This window comes from Scomber japonicus, chromosome 10 (assembly GCF_027409825.1).
Source record: "Scomber japonicus isolate fScoJap1 chromosome 10, fScoJap1.pri, whole genome shotgun sequence".
Classification (NCBI taxonomy): Eukaryota; Metazoa; Chordata; class Actinopteri; order Scombriformes; family Scombridae; genus Scomber; species Scomber japonicus.
The window spans coordinates 29,542,157-29,560,224 of NC_070587.1; the positions used below are offsets into that span (position 1 = coordinate 29,542,157).

Sequence of the window (18,068 nt, forward strand, 5' to 3'; positions counted from 1 at the left end):
ACATGTGATATTAGAGGAGTCTTACAATGACGTATGACCTGATTCTGAAATTTCCCTCATCTCATAGAGCTTTTTATTGTATTTCAGCTCTTTGTTTGTGGTTTTACAGCCCACGCCTTTACTCTTTAGGGTCAATATTGCTACTTTCACCTGCGTCCTTTTCTAGCAGCATCAACTAGCTGATGAACACTGTGCAGCATTAAACACCTAAAGAGCCAGATGCTTCCCACAGTGTTTAGCGGAGATCAAAACAGAGCTAAAAGAGAGCTTAGATTCAGGTGGCCAGAAAATATTAATCCAGAATATCGCTAGTGTTGCTCTGTTTGTGTTTGTGTACACTTAACCCTCCTGTCGTCCTCCCGGGTCAAATTGACCCCATCTCTTTTTGACTGTTCCTTCTTTCCTTCCTTCCTCTTTCTTAAATTTTTCCTTTGTTCTTCCCCTCCTTCCATACTTCTTTCCTCATTTCCTTCCATCCTTCCTTGCTTCCTTCCTCCTTTCATTCCTCCCTCCCTCCCTCCTTTCTTTCCTTCCTTCTTCCTTTCCTTCCTCCCTTCCTTCTCTCCTTACATCCTTCCTCTTTTCCTACCTCCCTACCTCCTTACTCCTTTCCTTCCCTCCTTCCTTCCTCCTTTCCTCCCTCTCTCCTTACTCCTTTCCTTCCTTCCTTCCTCTTTTCCTACTCACTCCTTTCTTTCCTTCTTTCCTTCCTTCCTTCCTCCCTTCCTCCTGTCCTTCCTTCCTTCCTTCCTTCCTTCTTTCCTTCCTTCCTTCCTTCCTTCCTTCCTTCCTTCCTTCCTTCCTTCCTTCCTTCCTCCCTCTTTTCCTCCTTACTCCTTTCTTTCCTTCCTTCCTTCTTCCCTTCTTCCTGTCCTTCCTTGACCTGAGGACAATACGGTTAAAACATACACATTACTTATTAGGTGACAATTTAGCCCAAAGAAAACCAATTAATGCAGGTTTAAAGACTCAAACATAGACATACATTACTTGATTAGAGTGAGACATTTTTGCATTTGACATTTTGAAAATGATCATAATCATAAATTAATCACCATGTCTGTTAGATTTCCCCCTTTTATTTTGAAATATTTTAATCCTTTTAAGCCTCATCTTATAATCAAAGCATGCATTAATCAGACTATTCATCATTCCACAAAAAAAGGTTCAGCATATTGATTTAGATTCCTGCATAGGGTATAATGTAATGCTTTAATATTATACAATATTTCTTGGAGTGCTACATACAGTAAGAACCATAACCGCAGAACCAATGAAGAGCCCTGAGGAACCCTCATTTTTTATGAAATATGTGAAGAGAAAAAGGCTATTAGAGAGAGAAGGACTGAGTGTAAACTAAAGGCGAAAACGAGTGTGACAGAGATATTGAAGCGCTGGCTTGAATATAAAAAGGAAAAAGAAAGAGGGGGGAGGGGGGTGGGGGCGGTTTGCTTCAGCACTGTTCTGACAGCGCTGGTGTTTTAGGAGCCATCTCCCTAGCAACAGAAAACCGTTGTGGATGAGCAGCAGCCCGGCGGACGCAAACCGAGCACCACGGATGCAAATGTGAACCGCAGGACTGAATCCAATGAACACCAGATAGATCCCACGCTATACAGGGACTATTTTTAGCTCGGAAAGCAGGGAAAGGTTATCATGCTAGGAATGGTTTGAAATTGAGAGATTAGGATGATGAAGATGATGGCGAGGAGGAACAGAAGTGCAGTCGGTGGTGGTGGCAGTAACGCCAGCTAGAAGAAATGTATAAATAAATAAAAAAGGAGAAAAAGGGTGATGTCATTGGTTCTCTGGATCCAGCTGAAAGTAGGGCAGTCTGAACAGGAGAGGGGCGGGAGGGGGGTGAGGAGGGGGGGAGGCGGAGTTGACCTACATACAGCTGTGCGACCTGAGGGGTGTGTGTGTGTGTGTGTGTGTGAGTAGAGGCAGGGTGCAGAATAAAAGAGACAACACAGCCTCATCAAGTGGTCATCTAAAAGAAATCGAAGAGGAGCGAAGAGGAGGAGGAGAAGGGTGACAGTTAAGAGGAGTAAAAAGGAGGGCACGATGAAACGGGGGGGTGGGGGGTGGTGGAGGAGAAACTGTTGCAGAAGGGAAAGAAGAAGAGAGGAGGAAAGAGAAAGTGAAAGAAAGGAGAATAAGAAAGGGTGTTACAGAGAAGAGAAGAAAGCATGACACATTGACAGTGTGTGTGCACGTGTGTGTGTGTGTGTGTGTGTGTGTGTGTGTGTCTTCGTGTGTGTGCATTGCTGACAAGGCTCATGAATACATGAGACTCCCACACTCCCCCATCTGCTGTGGGTAATTGCAGTCGCAGTGATTCTCTGCCGCAGTCGAGTTCAAACCCAACATCCTGGTCAAAGATGGAGAGAGAGAGAGAGAAAGAGAGAGAGACATTTTCAGAATCTGTTCATTAAAATAATTCATTTTTGACATTTAAACCTACAGTAGGTCAATGTTACGTAAATGTTCTGTTACTCAAACATGACAGTTACAGAAAGAGCTGTTATATGTTAATATTTACTGTCCAGATGCAAAATCTGTTAACGCACAAATATTTGTAAGTGTTATATTTGTGAGGATTATGAAGCCGCCTGTTGGCATGATCCTGTTTTATACTGCAGATATCAATCTAGAGCTGCAATGATTAATCAATAAGTCGATCATCAGCACATGTATCGTTGACTACTTTGACAATTGATTCATCGTTTTTTAAATTTTTTAAGAAAACATAGCCTAAATTCTCTCATCCCAGCTTCCTAACTGTGGATATTTTCTGATGTCCTTAGTCTTGTATGATAGTAATTCGACTATATTTGAGTTGACTGCTGTTGGTCAGAACAAAATGAGACATTCAAGGTTGCAGCTTGGGGTTCAGGAAACAGTGATCAGATTTTTTTGCACATTTAATACATTCAAAGACTAATCAATTAAGAGAAAATTAGGAAATTATCAACAGGTTAATCAATAGTGCAAATAATAGTGAGTTGCTCCCTAGCTCAATCAATGTTGGACTGACTCTTTGCCCATAGTTGGACATAAATAGACGTAACATTCCTTTAATCACCTGTTTGCATGACAGCAATTCTGTCTGCCAACTTAAAGGTATCCCAAAAAGAAAAAAAGTTGAACCAGGCTCAACTTTAGCTGCAAGGCGCCGCAGTGACCAATCAAATAAATGCTATCACATGTTCCTGGATGATTATTTTGTAATTTGTGATTGTTGTAGCGCAAATAAAGTTGTTAAAATGTTAAAATGTTGTAAAATCTTTTCCGTGAGTATTATACGTTGTTGTTCAGTGTTTTGGTTCCTAATAAGCCTTCAAATCAGATCTGTTATTCCAACTGAATCATATTTTATGTCTCATTAGCACCTTAAACAACTGACCAGCACAGCTCTAACTCAGCTCGCTTTGTGGCAAAAACATAAGCACAATTTTAGCAGTTGTGTTGCATCAGTGAGGTTCTTTAGTCAGTAATCGATCACATGTGCCTGTAAACCATCACTGGCATCAATAACTCAGTAATTAATAGTCAAATCATTTGGATATGTGCCAAGGTTATCGTCTTTCAGTCGCTCTTTATGTTAATAACCCTCCACTGCAGCTAAGCAAGGAAATGCTAATTGGAAGGATATAGTAATACATAAGGAAGGATGGAGGGAGAAAGGCAGCTGAAAAAGAGGGGGAAAACAGTGGAAGTGAGATAAAAATGAACAAAAGTTAATGAGGAATGTAAGAATGGATGAGAAGAAGGAAATATAGGAGGAAGGAGGCAGTGATGGGGAAAGGGAAGGAAGGTAATAAGGGGATGTAGAAGCAGGAAAAAAGGAAAGGAATGAAAGGATGACTTAAGGGAGAGAGAGGGGGAAAGGAGGAATGGAAAGAAGGGGAGGATGTTAAAATGCTGGAGCTAGAAAGAGAAAATGGATAAAGGTAGTTAAAAACTGGTGAAAAGGGAGGAAATAATGGGGCTTAGAGTTAGAGAGAAGAGATGTGGGGAAGAAAAAGAGAAAAGTAGTGAAGCGTTTTGTATCAGCAGAACGAGAACAGAGTGAAAGGTCCGAAGCTGGTTTCTGGTGCTGAAATTTGAGCAAGAAAGATCATAAGAGATGAAGGGAGAACAGATTTCTCCCTCGTCATTACCTCGTCTTTGATTGTCCCATCACTCCGTTCATGAAATATAAATACGGAAGCTCAGAGGTGGATCAGACAGACGGGCCCGCTTTCTGAGCAGGAAGTAGATCACGGCCTCTTTAACTATGAATACGACAGGGGAGTGAAGAGATGACGGGGGGAAACACAACGATGAGATGTTGCTTTTTGGTATATTAAAATGTTAAGAGTAAAGATTTTTATAGGTGTGGGGGCAAATGACAGAGAGAGAGAGAGAGAGAGAGAGAGAGAGAGAGAGAGAGAGAGAGAGAGAGAGACAAATCGATGACACTCTTGTCAGAGTTCCCCCGAGACAAACATCTCTCGAGTTCAGTCGAAAAAAGGGAACTCCCAAAGTTTGCTGCTTCCCTGACAACGAAAGATGAAAGGAAAAGCCTCTGTGGTTTATCTGTTTCAAAGTGGCACACCCAAGTTTTTAAGGAGACAACGGTGAACGACAAGAGCACACGAGTCATTCCATCCGTGCATCATTTTGCTGAACATTTTTAGTGCAGGACCTGCAGATGAAAACATGAATCAGCGCCAAATCACTTTTATTTGTGCAATAATTGTGGTTATGACCTCTGTAATTTCTCAGATTAAATGGAAAATAATACTCACTGAACTAGATACAGTTTTATTCCATCAAAAATTAACAATCCATACCGACTCTGTGGTCAGTGCAGTGTGTAATCTCTGCAGGCTGATTTTAACAGCTTCAAATCACACAAATCTCACTGTAATGATTGATCGAGGCCCTGGTTGTTTGGTTTTTCTATTTATTTGGTTTTATTTTGTTTATATATATCGATAAATATAAACTACATGTGTGCTCCTAATGTCTTCCCTCCTTCACCTTCCTTCTGCCCACTACTTTTTTTTTTTTTTTTTTTAGTTTTTTGTGTTTTTTGCCTTTTTTGGATAGCGAGTAGTGAAGTGGTAAACAGGAAACAAGGACAGAGAGAGATGGGTATGACATGGAGCAAAGGTCCCTGGTTTGAACTGAACCAGAGATGTTTAGTTGGATGTGCAGTAATCATTCACCTACAGGGTCGCTTCATTGTTTCAGTATCTATTTACCTATTCGACAGCAACAACAGGTGTTTATGTCATTTAACCATTTGTAGGTCTGCTCAACCATCTGGTAGAGGTCACTTTATGTCATGATATGTGGTTAAAAACAAACTCTATTCAACCCAGTCTGTTTTTTGCAATGTTTACCACTTGTATGAGGTATGTAATGCACAAAAAGACCATCAGATTGCCTTATGGTTGCTATAGATACAGGTTGTTCTATGGTTGCTATAGATACAGGTTGTGTTCTATGGTTGCTATAGATACAGGTTGTGTTCTATGGTTGCTATAGATACAGGTTGTTCTATGGTTGCTATAGATACAGGTTGTTCTATGGTTGCTATAGATACAGGCTGTGTTCTATGGTTGCTATAGATACAGGTTGTGTTCTATGGTTGTTATAGATACAGGTTGTTCTATGGTTGCTATAGATACACGTTGTTCTATGGTTGCTATAGATACAGGTTGTGCTGGTATATAAACGAAGAATAACACAAATCACTGCTGACATAAGAGATCCTGCTGGAGACATTTTTGTTGAGTTGAGTTTCATTTTTTTTATCTTGTACACAAACAGAATGAGTCTCTAACATGTTTTTTTTTTAAAGTGTTGAACAAATGAAGTCTGAATGAGGTCTGTAACATATAAAATTTAGGGTCAATGAGAAAAAAAAATCCATGTTTTATGTTGTCATGGCCTCAAAGAGATAGGAGGTAGGAAAAGCGCTTTCTTGGTGTGACCTACAAAGGGTTAAATGACAACTATTTACCATCATTTCCCAACAAACATGTGTACAACCTGTGATAATACATTGGAATGAATAGAGTGATAATTTGTCTTTATGATTTATAAAACAGTCAAACTAAACCAGCTCAAGGCGAAAGTTGCATGATCGACGTGAAGACAACAGGGGGGTTTATTATCCACATCAGATTCATGACATCACTTCCTTTTTGTTAAACTTTTTTTTTTTTGCTAATGTAATTGTCCTTTTACACGTCTGACCATCAGTGGGCTTTCAAAGCTGGTAATTTCTCTGTTTCAGTGTCAAATCCTTTCTGATTAAAACTTGCACACACGTGCACAGAAGACTTTAGTCTTTGCTGTCACTGCTCACCACCGACTAAACAAACACCCGCAGGTTTATCCACTGCTTAAGTACTTATTCTCACAATTATTAATATGTATTCATCTGTGATATTTAGCATTAAAAAGCCTTGCACCTGCTCACAGTCACTGCTAGATGAAATGTCATGTTATGTATGTGTCATATGTCCTATAGATTGTACATGAATTTACTCATTTTATATTAATTAAGTTTATTATTATTATTAAGTCCCCAGAACAATCTGACCGCATTTCATTATAGAGTTTCATTATAAGTGTCATCGTTACAGCTTTTTCTCAATTTTAAAGGAAGTGTTAGAGCAACTATCTAACACGGACCTGAAGAGGATTCCTGCATCAATATTCTCATTACGTTAAAAAAAAAAGAAGCTGAGTAGACAAAAAGAAAACCCCTCTATACTCTTTAAAAATATGGAGTATTTCCTTTGAGTTCAAGCAGGACAATAGTGCTTAAAATGTGAGTCGAACTTTATCCTCTTCAGGGAGTAACAACCAGTAAGGTACCGTATCCTAAATTCAATGAAAAATGAGCCATTTAAATACACACAATAGTTTATTGCATCACAGATAATTAATTAGTTTGTGTTGTTTGTGTTTGTTTTTTTCTGTTTGTATTTTCACAAACAGAAGACTGCTGTCAAACTAATGCTGCTTTCTTGCTGTTTTCTCCCCTCTTCTTTTCTTCTGACAATCCTTTCTTTCTATCTTTTTCAACCCCCAACAATGTAATCTTTTCCCTAAATGTGTCTGTTTCTTGCCCCTTTTTTCTTTCTTTTTGTCTCATGTTCTTTCATTGTCTTTCCATTGTGTCTTATTTTCTTTTGGATCATTGCCTGCAAACGTCAATTCACCCTCATCTCTTCCTCACACTTCATCATCATTCCTCCTCCTGGATCCTCTTCAAATCCTCAAATTGCCTCTTTTTAAATCTTTCCACCTGTCTTTCTCATCTTCTGCGCCCTTTTTACTCGCTCTTTTCTTTTCCTAATCTCTCTCTCCCCACATTATCCTCGGTTTTCCATCCTTCTTGTCTCTCTTGAATGTCCTTCTTGCTCTCTTTGGATTTCCTTGCTCTCTTTTCTTCACACTGTCTTCATTTCTTTCCATCTTTTTTCTCCTCTTTTTCCACCTCTTCAACCTCCTCCAAACATCCAAACTGTTCCTCCAAAATCCTCCTCTTTCCTCTCTCCCCAACTATCTTTCTACTACCTCATCTCCTCTTCCTTCAAACTCTCTTTCTTTCCCACCTCTTCCTCCCTGCACTGCATTTATGTCCCCCACCATCTTTCACTCGTCTCTCCACCTCCCCCTCCTCCTCCTCCTCCTCCCCTCTCAACCCCCTCCATCCACCGATGTCCAGCAGTAAGTACCGGCCTTCATCGGAGCAGCACAATGATAATTTCTCGCTGTCCACCATCGCTGAGGGCTCCCACCCAAATGTAAGGAAACTGTGCGACACCCCTCCTAACGTCCCTCATGCCCGTGCATTGGCTTACTATGATAACATTATCTGTCAGGTAACGTGGTTCTCGCCTCTCTCTCTCACCCCTTTTTTCTGCATCTCCCAACCCAAACCCTGCCCGGGCCCCGCTGACTGCCCCCCCCCCCCTCCCTCCCCTCCTAATGCATGGGCATGAGTATTCTCCGATACTCTGAGGTGTGAAACGCTAAAGGGGGGGGGGGGTTTGTCGAATTTTGGAGGAAGGATGGTGGGAGTTTTCTCAAGTTTGGAGGGAGAAAAGACAAATATTGTAGATGTACCTTATCGTTTTTAAAGGGGTATAACAATTATAGTTTAAATAATACTTAACAATAATATACACCTGAAAATGTTTAGTTTAGTCAATAAGTTAGATTCTAACACATTGTTTAAATTTTGGCTTGAAAATGGACACTGATGAGAAAAAACAGCAGAAATGTGATTTAAATCACACAAATACAATTAAAATAAAGTATAAAAAATTAAATAAAAGGGTTAGATTTCACTAGTTAGATCCTTTTAAACAAATATTAACCAAGTGAACATAATCTGAATGTTCCATTCATTAGTGCTGTGAGGTATATACAGTATGTAGACATTTACTATAAATCAGCACATTCAATTTCAAAGACATAACAAAAGAGTGAAAAGAAAGAGTAGAAAGAGAAACATAACAATTAAAAACACAGAATAACCTGCACACACACATACAGATAACAAATTAATTCAAACATCTGAAATTTAAACAAACACTCTCCTTTAAAATGTGTATAATCGCACTGATGCTGCTCCACATTCAACCCTCAGCAGCTCCTACGTTGTACATCATCTGGGCGGTAACTATAACAGCTCATAGCAACAAGTATCCAACTGAGTGATTAAGCTCTTGCAGCCTGTAACCATGGCGACAAGACACCTGTCAGGCCTTATAGCTTTACCGTGTTTATAGATTCGGTGTCCTGGTTTATTGCTTATTGATCCTGTGTTGAAGGCCATGGCGAGACACACACACAAACATATAGGTACATAGATACACAGGAGGTGACAAAAATGAAAGCGTTGTACGGAGCCACTGTGTAAATCTGTCTATTTAAAACCATTTTAAGGTGGTAATATTTATAAAAAATGAAGTATTAAGTGTGAACTAGTTATATCAGGAATGTCTCCAAATTAATTCTGTCTGAACAGTGTCCAGAAAATACTTAATTGCATGCTGACAGGGCCAATGCAGCATAAAACGCCTCAGTGGGTGAATTAGGACACTGACACGGCCGAGGTTAGAGGTTAAATTCCCCCTTAAACCATGCACACTGAACGTTTATGGACTGTCCTCATCACAGTGCAGCTGCCCAGCCGCTCCGGCTTTAACCTTGCCTCTTTTAAGAGAAAACTCCCTGAATCCTTCGCCGCGACCATTCCCCACCCTCTTCTCTTTCTAACATGCTCTCTCTCTTTTTTCACCTCTTGCATCGGTATGTCATGGTGTGCCTGCTCTGTCGCTAACATGCGCCACCTGGTGGCCATGCCAGCCACTGCAGCTCTGCTTCGCTTCACTATCTGTTTGCAATGCCGTATATAACAAAATGTCTGCTTTACTTGTTTATCCTGAGAATGGGTGAAGAAGGGGGTGAGGGAGGGACTGCTAACAAAAAAAAGGTCTATTCTGGTTTTCTGGGGGGAGGTGGATGGGGACAGGATTCACATCACAAACAGGTAAGATAAAGGTGTGTGATATTTGTGAGAAATGGTCGGGATTATCAGGATAAACATCTGAGATGCAACGCTTTGCTGCTACCTGCAGGTGGCAGCAGAGAGCCAACGAGTGCCTCACTAACTGAAGCATGGTAGCTAGTAGCGGCAACACTAACGTCATAGCAGCATGGGTAGAGCTCTAGTGTTACGACTGAGGAGGAAGAGTTGGTTTTGTTATTGTTTGTTTTTCTAAATTTTGCTTTTCTTAGGATGTGGTACCACCCTCTAACAGCTCCATGAGTAGTTTTGTTCACTTTTAAAGCAACTATAGTTGATCCTCTAGCCTGTAATTCTCATTTCTTTCATACTATCTTGACAGTTTTAGGCATCTCATTTCTCTAGCGTAAAAAGCAATCACACCCGCTCATTTAACCACAACCAAAATACCATTTTCACAACCCTAACGGACAAGAAATTCCAGCAAATCCCAGTAGCAATAAACATTAATCACTGTCTCCTAACAACATGTCTGAAATCTCAACCTCCTAACTCAAACACCACCTAAATATCACAGACCCCCAAAACTCCTGCTCATCCACTGGATTGAATAATATTTGTAAATGCTTAACATGTTTTTTTTTGTTTGTTTATTTATTTATTGGACACTTCGGTAACAAATTGAGTTGGGTTCTGATACCTGGTTATATTTTTGATCTGGTTTCAGGTTGGCGAAATGTCTGTAGACCTATTTGCCATTTATGTTGTTAGATTCCCATTTTTAGTCAATGCTAAACATTTATTTTACGTGATAAATATCCACTGTAGGTAATGAATTAATGTTAAGTCTGTAATTAACTTTCTAAAGCACTAAAATTAAACTTGGTTAGGGTCTGGTATCGCATTTTTTTGCTAATCGAGTGTGAAAAAATCTGATTTCACGTCAATTCGGCATTTTTTGCTTTGGTTTCATGCATATTTTAAGCTTAATACAACTAAATCTGGACCTTCAGTATTTTGAATCATGAAAAAGTAAAGTGTACAAAAGTTAGTTAAGCAGCTAACCTGGATCTGCTGAAATAACCCTAAATAGCTAACGTGTATGTTTAATCTTTTACAATAACAGAAGTTTGACATTTTTAACTTTATTTCCTTATTTTGCAAGTGTTGAAAGTTAAAGCTATTTGAGAAATGGATTGGACACTGGATTCAGATCTGACAAAATGGTATCGAACCCCAACCCAACAAATTAGTTAACTCAGTTACAGCAAAGTGTGTTAATAGTGATTTTGTGTAAACTCTTTTCTAGCAGCACCTCTATTTGGTGCAGATGCGGCACACTCTGCCCTTCTGTCTGTCAATTTAGACCCAAAAACACACATTTCACAAATATTTACAACTACTATTCAATCCAGATTTATTTTCTAACACATTTTCCAACCACATACAAAACCTCACCTTGGCATTAAGGCTTCCCTAAACCAAAAATCATACAGTTTCTCCCCCCTACCCCAAATAAACCCCAAAATACACTCATTAATAAAGAAAATAACCTCAACTCCCTTCCAAAACTAACAGCTCCATCACGATGGTCGAGAGCCTCACCATAAATATCCAAACCTGTATTTACTGAGACAGAAAAACAGCCAGGCAGCACCAGAGAGTCTGAGTCCACCTCAGAGATACTGAAGCCAGCTGGGAATATCAGCTGACGTCTAAAAGGAAGTCTTGTTACTCCTACTATTGGTTTCTGTCTCCAATACTCGATCTCCAACACTCGATCTCTCTCTGTCTATTTTATCTGTCTGCTTTAATCTCTTCCCATCTGCCTTCTCTTTCTTGCTACCTAATCTCTCTGTATCGTCTCTGATCTGTCACTCCTCCCACTCGTCTTCTTTCTTTTCTGTCTGCTTCGATCAGTCTCTCCTCGCCCCTGTCTCTTGTCTTTCCGTCTCTCTGTATTTCTCTGAGGATGCCTTGTATGGTTTTGAGGAGTATAACCCTTTGCCCCATCCCCCTCCCCTCAGAAAACCATGAGCAGATACACCTGGGAGTGTAAGACCAAAGAGGAGTCCGACTGTGAGGTAAGACTGAATCCCCCCCTCGTCCTGCCACGTTGTCAGATAGTCCCAACCTCCCCTCTCTCACTTTCCCAAACAGCTCTTTCATCATTACTGTGGACTTGTCAGTCACCCTATATCTCAAGTACTGGTGGATCAATCCAAGTTTCACCTCCCAACCATGAAAAATGACAAAAAAATAACGATCAGTCAGTCAGAAAAAGATGAAAAACTGATTTACACACATAATATCACCTGTTAAAAGTGAGTAAACTTAAAATTATTGATTAAAGATTCCCTCCAGATCTGTATACAATACAATAATATTTGTCTGATTTAAAATCCTTTAAATCAGACAAATTAAAAATTAAATCTATAAATGTGCAAATATATTTCATTTCAGAAGTTCACTGTTGGACACAAGACGTCTTTTATTTCTCTGTAAAGTCTGTTCTGAGTGTTTGTGAACCTGAGGCTTTAAATTTCCACATCGCACATGTTTAAGTTGCACACTGGATCACGACTGGCTCCAAACTTGGCTCCAAACGCGATGTCATAAATCATGCTAATAGGCCCACCCCCCTTAAAATCCGATTTTCAGTAACCACAGAGAGACTTAGTGTCAGACTCTGCACATTCTGCACAGAGATGCTCTGTGAAGCAACAATAAACACATTTTTGAGTGTAGGGGGACTTGACACATGAAAGGCTTACAAAACATTTTTTGTACAGTAAAAGTATTAAAAAAAGAGTAAACTATGAATTCCAGTTGATGTTCATTCAGATGCAATCAAACACCAATACTGATGGAATATTAATGCACGTTTCCTCACATAAAACTCATTTTTTAAATGTAACTTAAGTTAGTTTCTTGGTAGTTTCTGTGATATACTGAACTCAACTCTCAATGGTAGAGGGAAGAGAAATAAAACCATATTTATTACAAGGATTGGTCAAGGTGTACAAATTATGAATTACAAAGGAAAAAAGAGCCTGAAATACAATAAATACAACAAAAAGAAGACTCATAGAGACTAAAATCTGCCTTTAAGAAACAAGCCTTCAACTAACCTGCCCTGCTCTTATATCCTCAGAAACACCAAAATATTAGAAGTAACACCCCTGCTGCCACTGTCTATAGACCAAAATGTATCTAAATGTGTGTGTGAATGTACTTGTTCGTAAAGAATAAACCTAGCCCAGTCCCCTGAAGAAGCTATAGTGCTTCATTTCAACAGTGAAATCAAGTCTATACAGAGAATTAACACGAATCCAATAAAAAGCTGCAAAGCCCTGGAGGTAAAAATCCAAAAGCAATCATAAACCGCAAAGACAAAAAAAACCTGCATCACTCCTGCGGCAGGAAACTGTTGACCTTGTAAGGACCTTGTCGCACGTCCAGACAGTTGAGGTACCACTGCGGCCACACACACACACACACACACACACACACACACACACACATACACACTCTGTGAGGCTTTTAATGGAAGAAGAAACCCCCCCGCTGTTTGTGTAGAAAAGGCCTTAGAGAAACTGAACCACACACAGACACGCACAGAAAGATGCACAGCACACAGACTTTTTTGCATACGGTCAACACACACACACACACACACACACACACACACACATCAGTCATTTCTGAACAAAAGCACTAGCCCTCTGTAGAAATTGAGCGCTCAGCGTTTCATTCACTGTGGTAGATTGAACCTCCACTTGGCCTCAATCTGCCCTCCAGTCCAGCGACACTGTTTCCTCAGCAGCAAGCAGTGAAATTTTTTTTTTGTTTTTTTTTGTCAATACTAAATAAATTCAGCACAGAAAATGAATTGACTGGGCAGAGCTGGATTTCATTTCCACTGACTGGCTGATCAAAACTATAAGTCTAAACACTGTAAACTGTGGTGTATTTAAAAATGAGTGAATTGTCCCTTTAATGTGAATATACTTACATTTATTCCTTAATATATTTAGAATAAAACAAGCTGGGGCCATCTTTCTTTTAGATCTAGCCTGGTAAATAGACTTGTTTTTAAAGGGAGATGGTTCCTGGGATTTTTTTATACTCGGTTAATATGTGGAGACACACTTTCATGGCCAATTAACAATGACTGAAGGCTTCATACCATGCACTTTGCAAACTATCCCCATTCAAGAGGCTGTGTTGCACCAAACCACGATGATCCAATCCGTCCTAGTCACAGCCTGATACATCTTTGCCAGCCTTCTTCGTATTCGTCTTATTCCTCTGGACACGACCCTGACACAATACACTATAAACTTAATATTGGCATATATACACTAGCAAACAAAGAGACAGCAAGTAAACACACAAACAAACCACAAACTAATTCTGCACACACATGCATGGAGTCATGAAGTGAGTAGCACAGACAGGCTAACACATACACACACTGTTCCAATACAAATAATCTGAAGTGTGTGCGCCCAAGCATGAAAAATTGATTAATGGCCAACAATGCTAACAAAGATACAGGTGTATTGACTCTGAAACACTTTAAATGCAAAACGTGTTTGAACAGTTTAAGGATAATTCTCATCCTGATACAAACACTCTCAAACACCACCTGCCTGCACCTTCTCCAACTACTGACAATGAAAAAGGATACTGAGCTATACATTTAATTTTAAGCACAAGTATGCATGCGTTATTAGCACATTTATCTACACTTTGGCTTAATATCAATGCACTCAACATGATAGGTAGCTAAAATCACACCACATTTCCCACAAATCACTTCCCACAAAGAAGCTTATTGCTTCATCCAATAAAAATCTTCTCTTTTACTTGACTTAAATTACATTTCTGACTTTGGCAACTCCTAATAGTCTGCCATGCTAGCAGCTCCAATGCTTCGTTTTGGCAATGCAATGCTTTGACCCGGTTTGCATTGCAACATTTGCAAATTAGCAGTAAAAGTAAAGCTGAGGCTTGTGGAAATGTCATTAGTTTTGCAGGTATTTGGTTATAAACCAAAGTATTGAAATAAATGAAATGGAGGTCAGAGGATCACCAAAGTTGCGTGTAACAAAATTTCTGTTGTCAAGGCATTTCACTTGAAACTATAAATGTCCACCTCCATGGGGCGCTAGAGGAAAAGCACATTACCATCCCCAGAACCAGAAGCCACAAAAAAACAACTGACTGTTCCTGTTTTCCTACAAATAAAACAACATGCCCTCATATTATTAAGTATTAATTTAAACAGAAAAATCTATATATAGAGGCTTTAAGAGTATAAACATGTTGGAAATGACTTCTATCAACTTCTAAAAGCATTTGTTGTGTCTCTGGACTCTGGAGTTCCCTCTTCGTGTCAGGAAATCAGGCAGAAGCTGGCAGTGGATGTCTCATTAATTCATGATAATCCCACCAGTATCATAAAAGTGCCTGATGCTGAAAATACATAATGTATCATCATTAAACAAACATACAATCTACTCTCACCAGCCCGTTAAAAAAAGACAAAAAGGACATCAGAAACTGTCCCTGTGCCTCCATCATCACCATCATCATCGTCCGAACCCTTTTTATCTCTGTTCCCACTCCCCCTTTTTAAAATGAAACCCACTCTAAAGTACTTGTGACTCCGTGCCTCTCACCCCCCCCTCCACCCATGCACAACAATGACATCCAACAAACAAAAAAACATTTTCCAGTTTCACGCTGACGGGAGGACAGAGGGCCCCTATCCCGTAACCATGGAAGTGACGTATCCACACGTCCTGCCCGAAGTTACTATCTAGGCCAGCAGCCAGCGGGTAAATGCTCTCACTGCTCTTCCTTTTCTAAAAGTGCCATTGAATTCAAACACAAACATTCAATTAGGGTGTGTTTGTAAATGGCACAGCCCTCAGGGTCTGGAATCTGATGTGTGTGTGTGTGTGTGTGTGTGACAGTCTATAAGCTTGCCAATCTGTGTGTGAATGAATATCTCACCAGCATGTGTGTCTGTGTGTATGGATGTGTGTGTGTCTGTGTGTATGTGTGTGTGTGTGGGTGTGTGTATGTGTGCGTGTGTGTGTGCGTGGTGAACTGAGAGGCGCAGACGGACGCCCCAGGATGCTTCGTCGCAGCAGGGTCGATGATGCCATGCAATATTAATGGGGATAAAAGGCTGGAAAAACAGAGTCAAAATGGACTCCACAATCAATTTTTTCCCTCTGACCTTAATTAAATTCAGATGAATTGAATTGAAATCTCTTAAAAAAAAAGAAAAGCACAGTTATTTTGGTTTTTTTTCTCCACTTCAACAAACTGCTTGGGTATGTATGATGGTGGTACCCACAGATAATCAACCAGAGCGCACAGTCAGTTTATTTGTGGCCGATATTCTAACCCATTTGTTTCTTATTTTATAAATGGAAGGAGGAGCTGAAGCAGGAGGAGACGGGGCGTTCTGCATGAGCGATTATTAGATGGGATGTACTGTAAGGGGTCTTGCATGTGGATGTGCATGTGCTCCCTGGGTTGCTTGAAAAGGGAGGAAGAGGGTAGGGGGGTGGGTTGGGGAGGTTGTTGTCGCTCATGCAGCTCACCTCACTGTCTCCTTCGACAAAACCCGACATGCCATCTGAGCATGATGACTATCAAACAGAGGAGCCTCCAAACCAGAGCAGCTGCTTTTATTTGAAGCAACTGCTGATAAAACTGCTGCAATATAATTTGTTGCTTTTTTGGGGTTTTTTTACAGTATTTTGCTGCATTCTGTTAGAATTTAAAGGGCCATACCAGTGATTCTGCATGTGTTAGCCAGATTACTTCAAATAAAACATATGATACCATTAATGTTTCTTTTAAACTAGATTTTTACCTTTACCTTTGATTTGTCTTTGTTTTTAAATCTTTGCTGTATTGCTGAGATTTTGGAAGTGTTGCCATCGCCCCTGCAACATATAGTTAGCCATAAGGGGGCGCTCCAACCAACATGAACTCTGCTTTAAAACAAATAGCCCTACCATTCATTTAAATGGAGGTAGTGAACCAGACTCAACTTTTATCCACAACGCTACTCGACATCATCAAAGAGCTACTTTGGCATCATTCTTGCTAGATTACTTTATAACATGAATACTGTATTTAACTATTTACATAATAAAAGATAAAACAGTTGCCAACATGATAACTTTACAAAGTCGTGTTGTGTTTTGGCTTCTAATAAGCCTTTAAATGAATTCATTTTCAACCTCCAACCTCAATTTCCTGCATAATATTTCATTGTCTTACCTCAAACAACACACTCTCACCACTGTAGTCCCTTTTAATGTCTCAACACAGGACTGTTTTCAGTCTGAACGCTGCCTAATAGACTTCTCTGCATAGGTTCACAGAGATATTTGCGTAGCAAACATCAAGTCTGCATTTATTTTATGTCACATTTTTGTGAAGTTACATTATTGTTAAGAGCTGATGCAGTGCAGTCATTTCAAATCATTCAGCAAAGACACTGCATCTCGACTCAACGATGAACAAAATGAATGACGACTTGATGTATGTCGCCAGGAGTTAAACCTTGCAGACACACTGGTGTGGTCCTTTAAAGCATGGAGGTGGAACATGAAATTCTGCTGCAGTGCATGAATTAAAGACAAACCCAAGTTTTGGGATTCTTTAAAAGCATGTTGAGCCTAAATTCATCTTTGTTTCTCTTCAACACGATCACCAGATAACATTGTTGGATGTTTCTGAGAGACTTTGGATTAAGTTCAATGATAATGCTTTTTATGTCCAGTGCCAACGTTTCTAAAATTCTTGTTTCCTACGGTATCAGCACATCGTACTGCAGTAAGTACAGCATAATTGAGGTGTGGTTAAATTTAGGCAAACATTTGTTTGGGATTATGGAAACATTGTGGTGAGAGTTAATAAAAAGACTATGATGGGACGTGCTTGGTTTCCTTCATGAAAGTCAGATGTGCTACACACAAATTCACCAACCCCCAACCTCCTCCACACCCACATATAGGACATTACGTTATGAACTGGCACTGAACGTTGGCATTGGATGTAAATTGTGAGGTCAGAATCATTCAACATTAAAGGCCTGGTTGTATTTGTTACTGACTTTAGCAAAGATGAATTTAGTCTTTAAAGAAAATGCACTTCTGGTTTGCTACAGCAGATTTAAAAGGAATCAAAAGCAAAGTTTTCCACCAATCGACAGAGTCAGAGTTGCTATTAAACCTCACTAAGACAAAGTGTGTACCTCTTGTTGTTGTTCTAATTGTGCTCTCTACCCCCTACCCCTCCACCTCTGCCCCTCCCTGGGTAGGATGATCCTAATTCCCAGAACAAGCTGGAGGACCCGGTGAAGGCACCGCCCAAGGAGGATGACTCCCTCAACATCCACAACTCTCTGACCCCCAAACACGAGAACCACAAGGTCCTGGGCGAGGAGAACTCCTCGGAGGTAAACTCACTGCAGAACAACATGATGTGA

General features: G+C 40.0%; 1 protein-coding gene across 1 annotated transcript in view; it reads left to right on the top strand.

The window, feature by feature from the left end:
- Window positions 1–18,068, top strand: part of cspg5a (chondroitin sulfate proteoglycan 5a) — a 67,918-nt gene extending 49,850 nt beyond the window's left edge. The window contains exons 4-5 of the mRNA XM_053327307.1: window positions 7,736–7,892; window positions 17,901–18,068. Coding sequence (XP_053183282.1) covers window positions 7,736–7,892; window positions 17,901–18,068 — 325 coding nt within the window. The remainder of the gene's footprint in view (window positions 1–7,735; window positions 7,893–17,900) is intronic.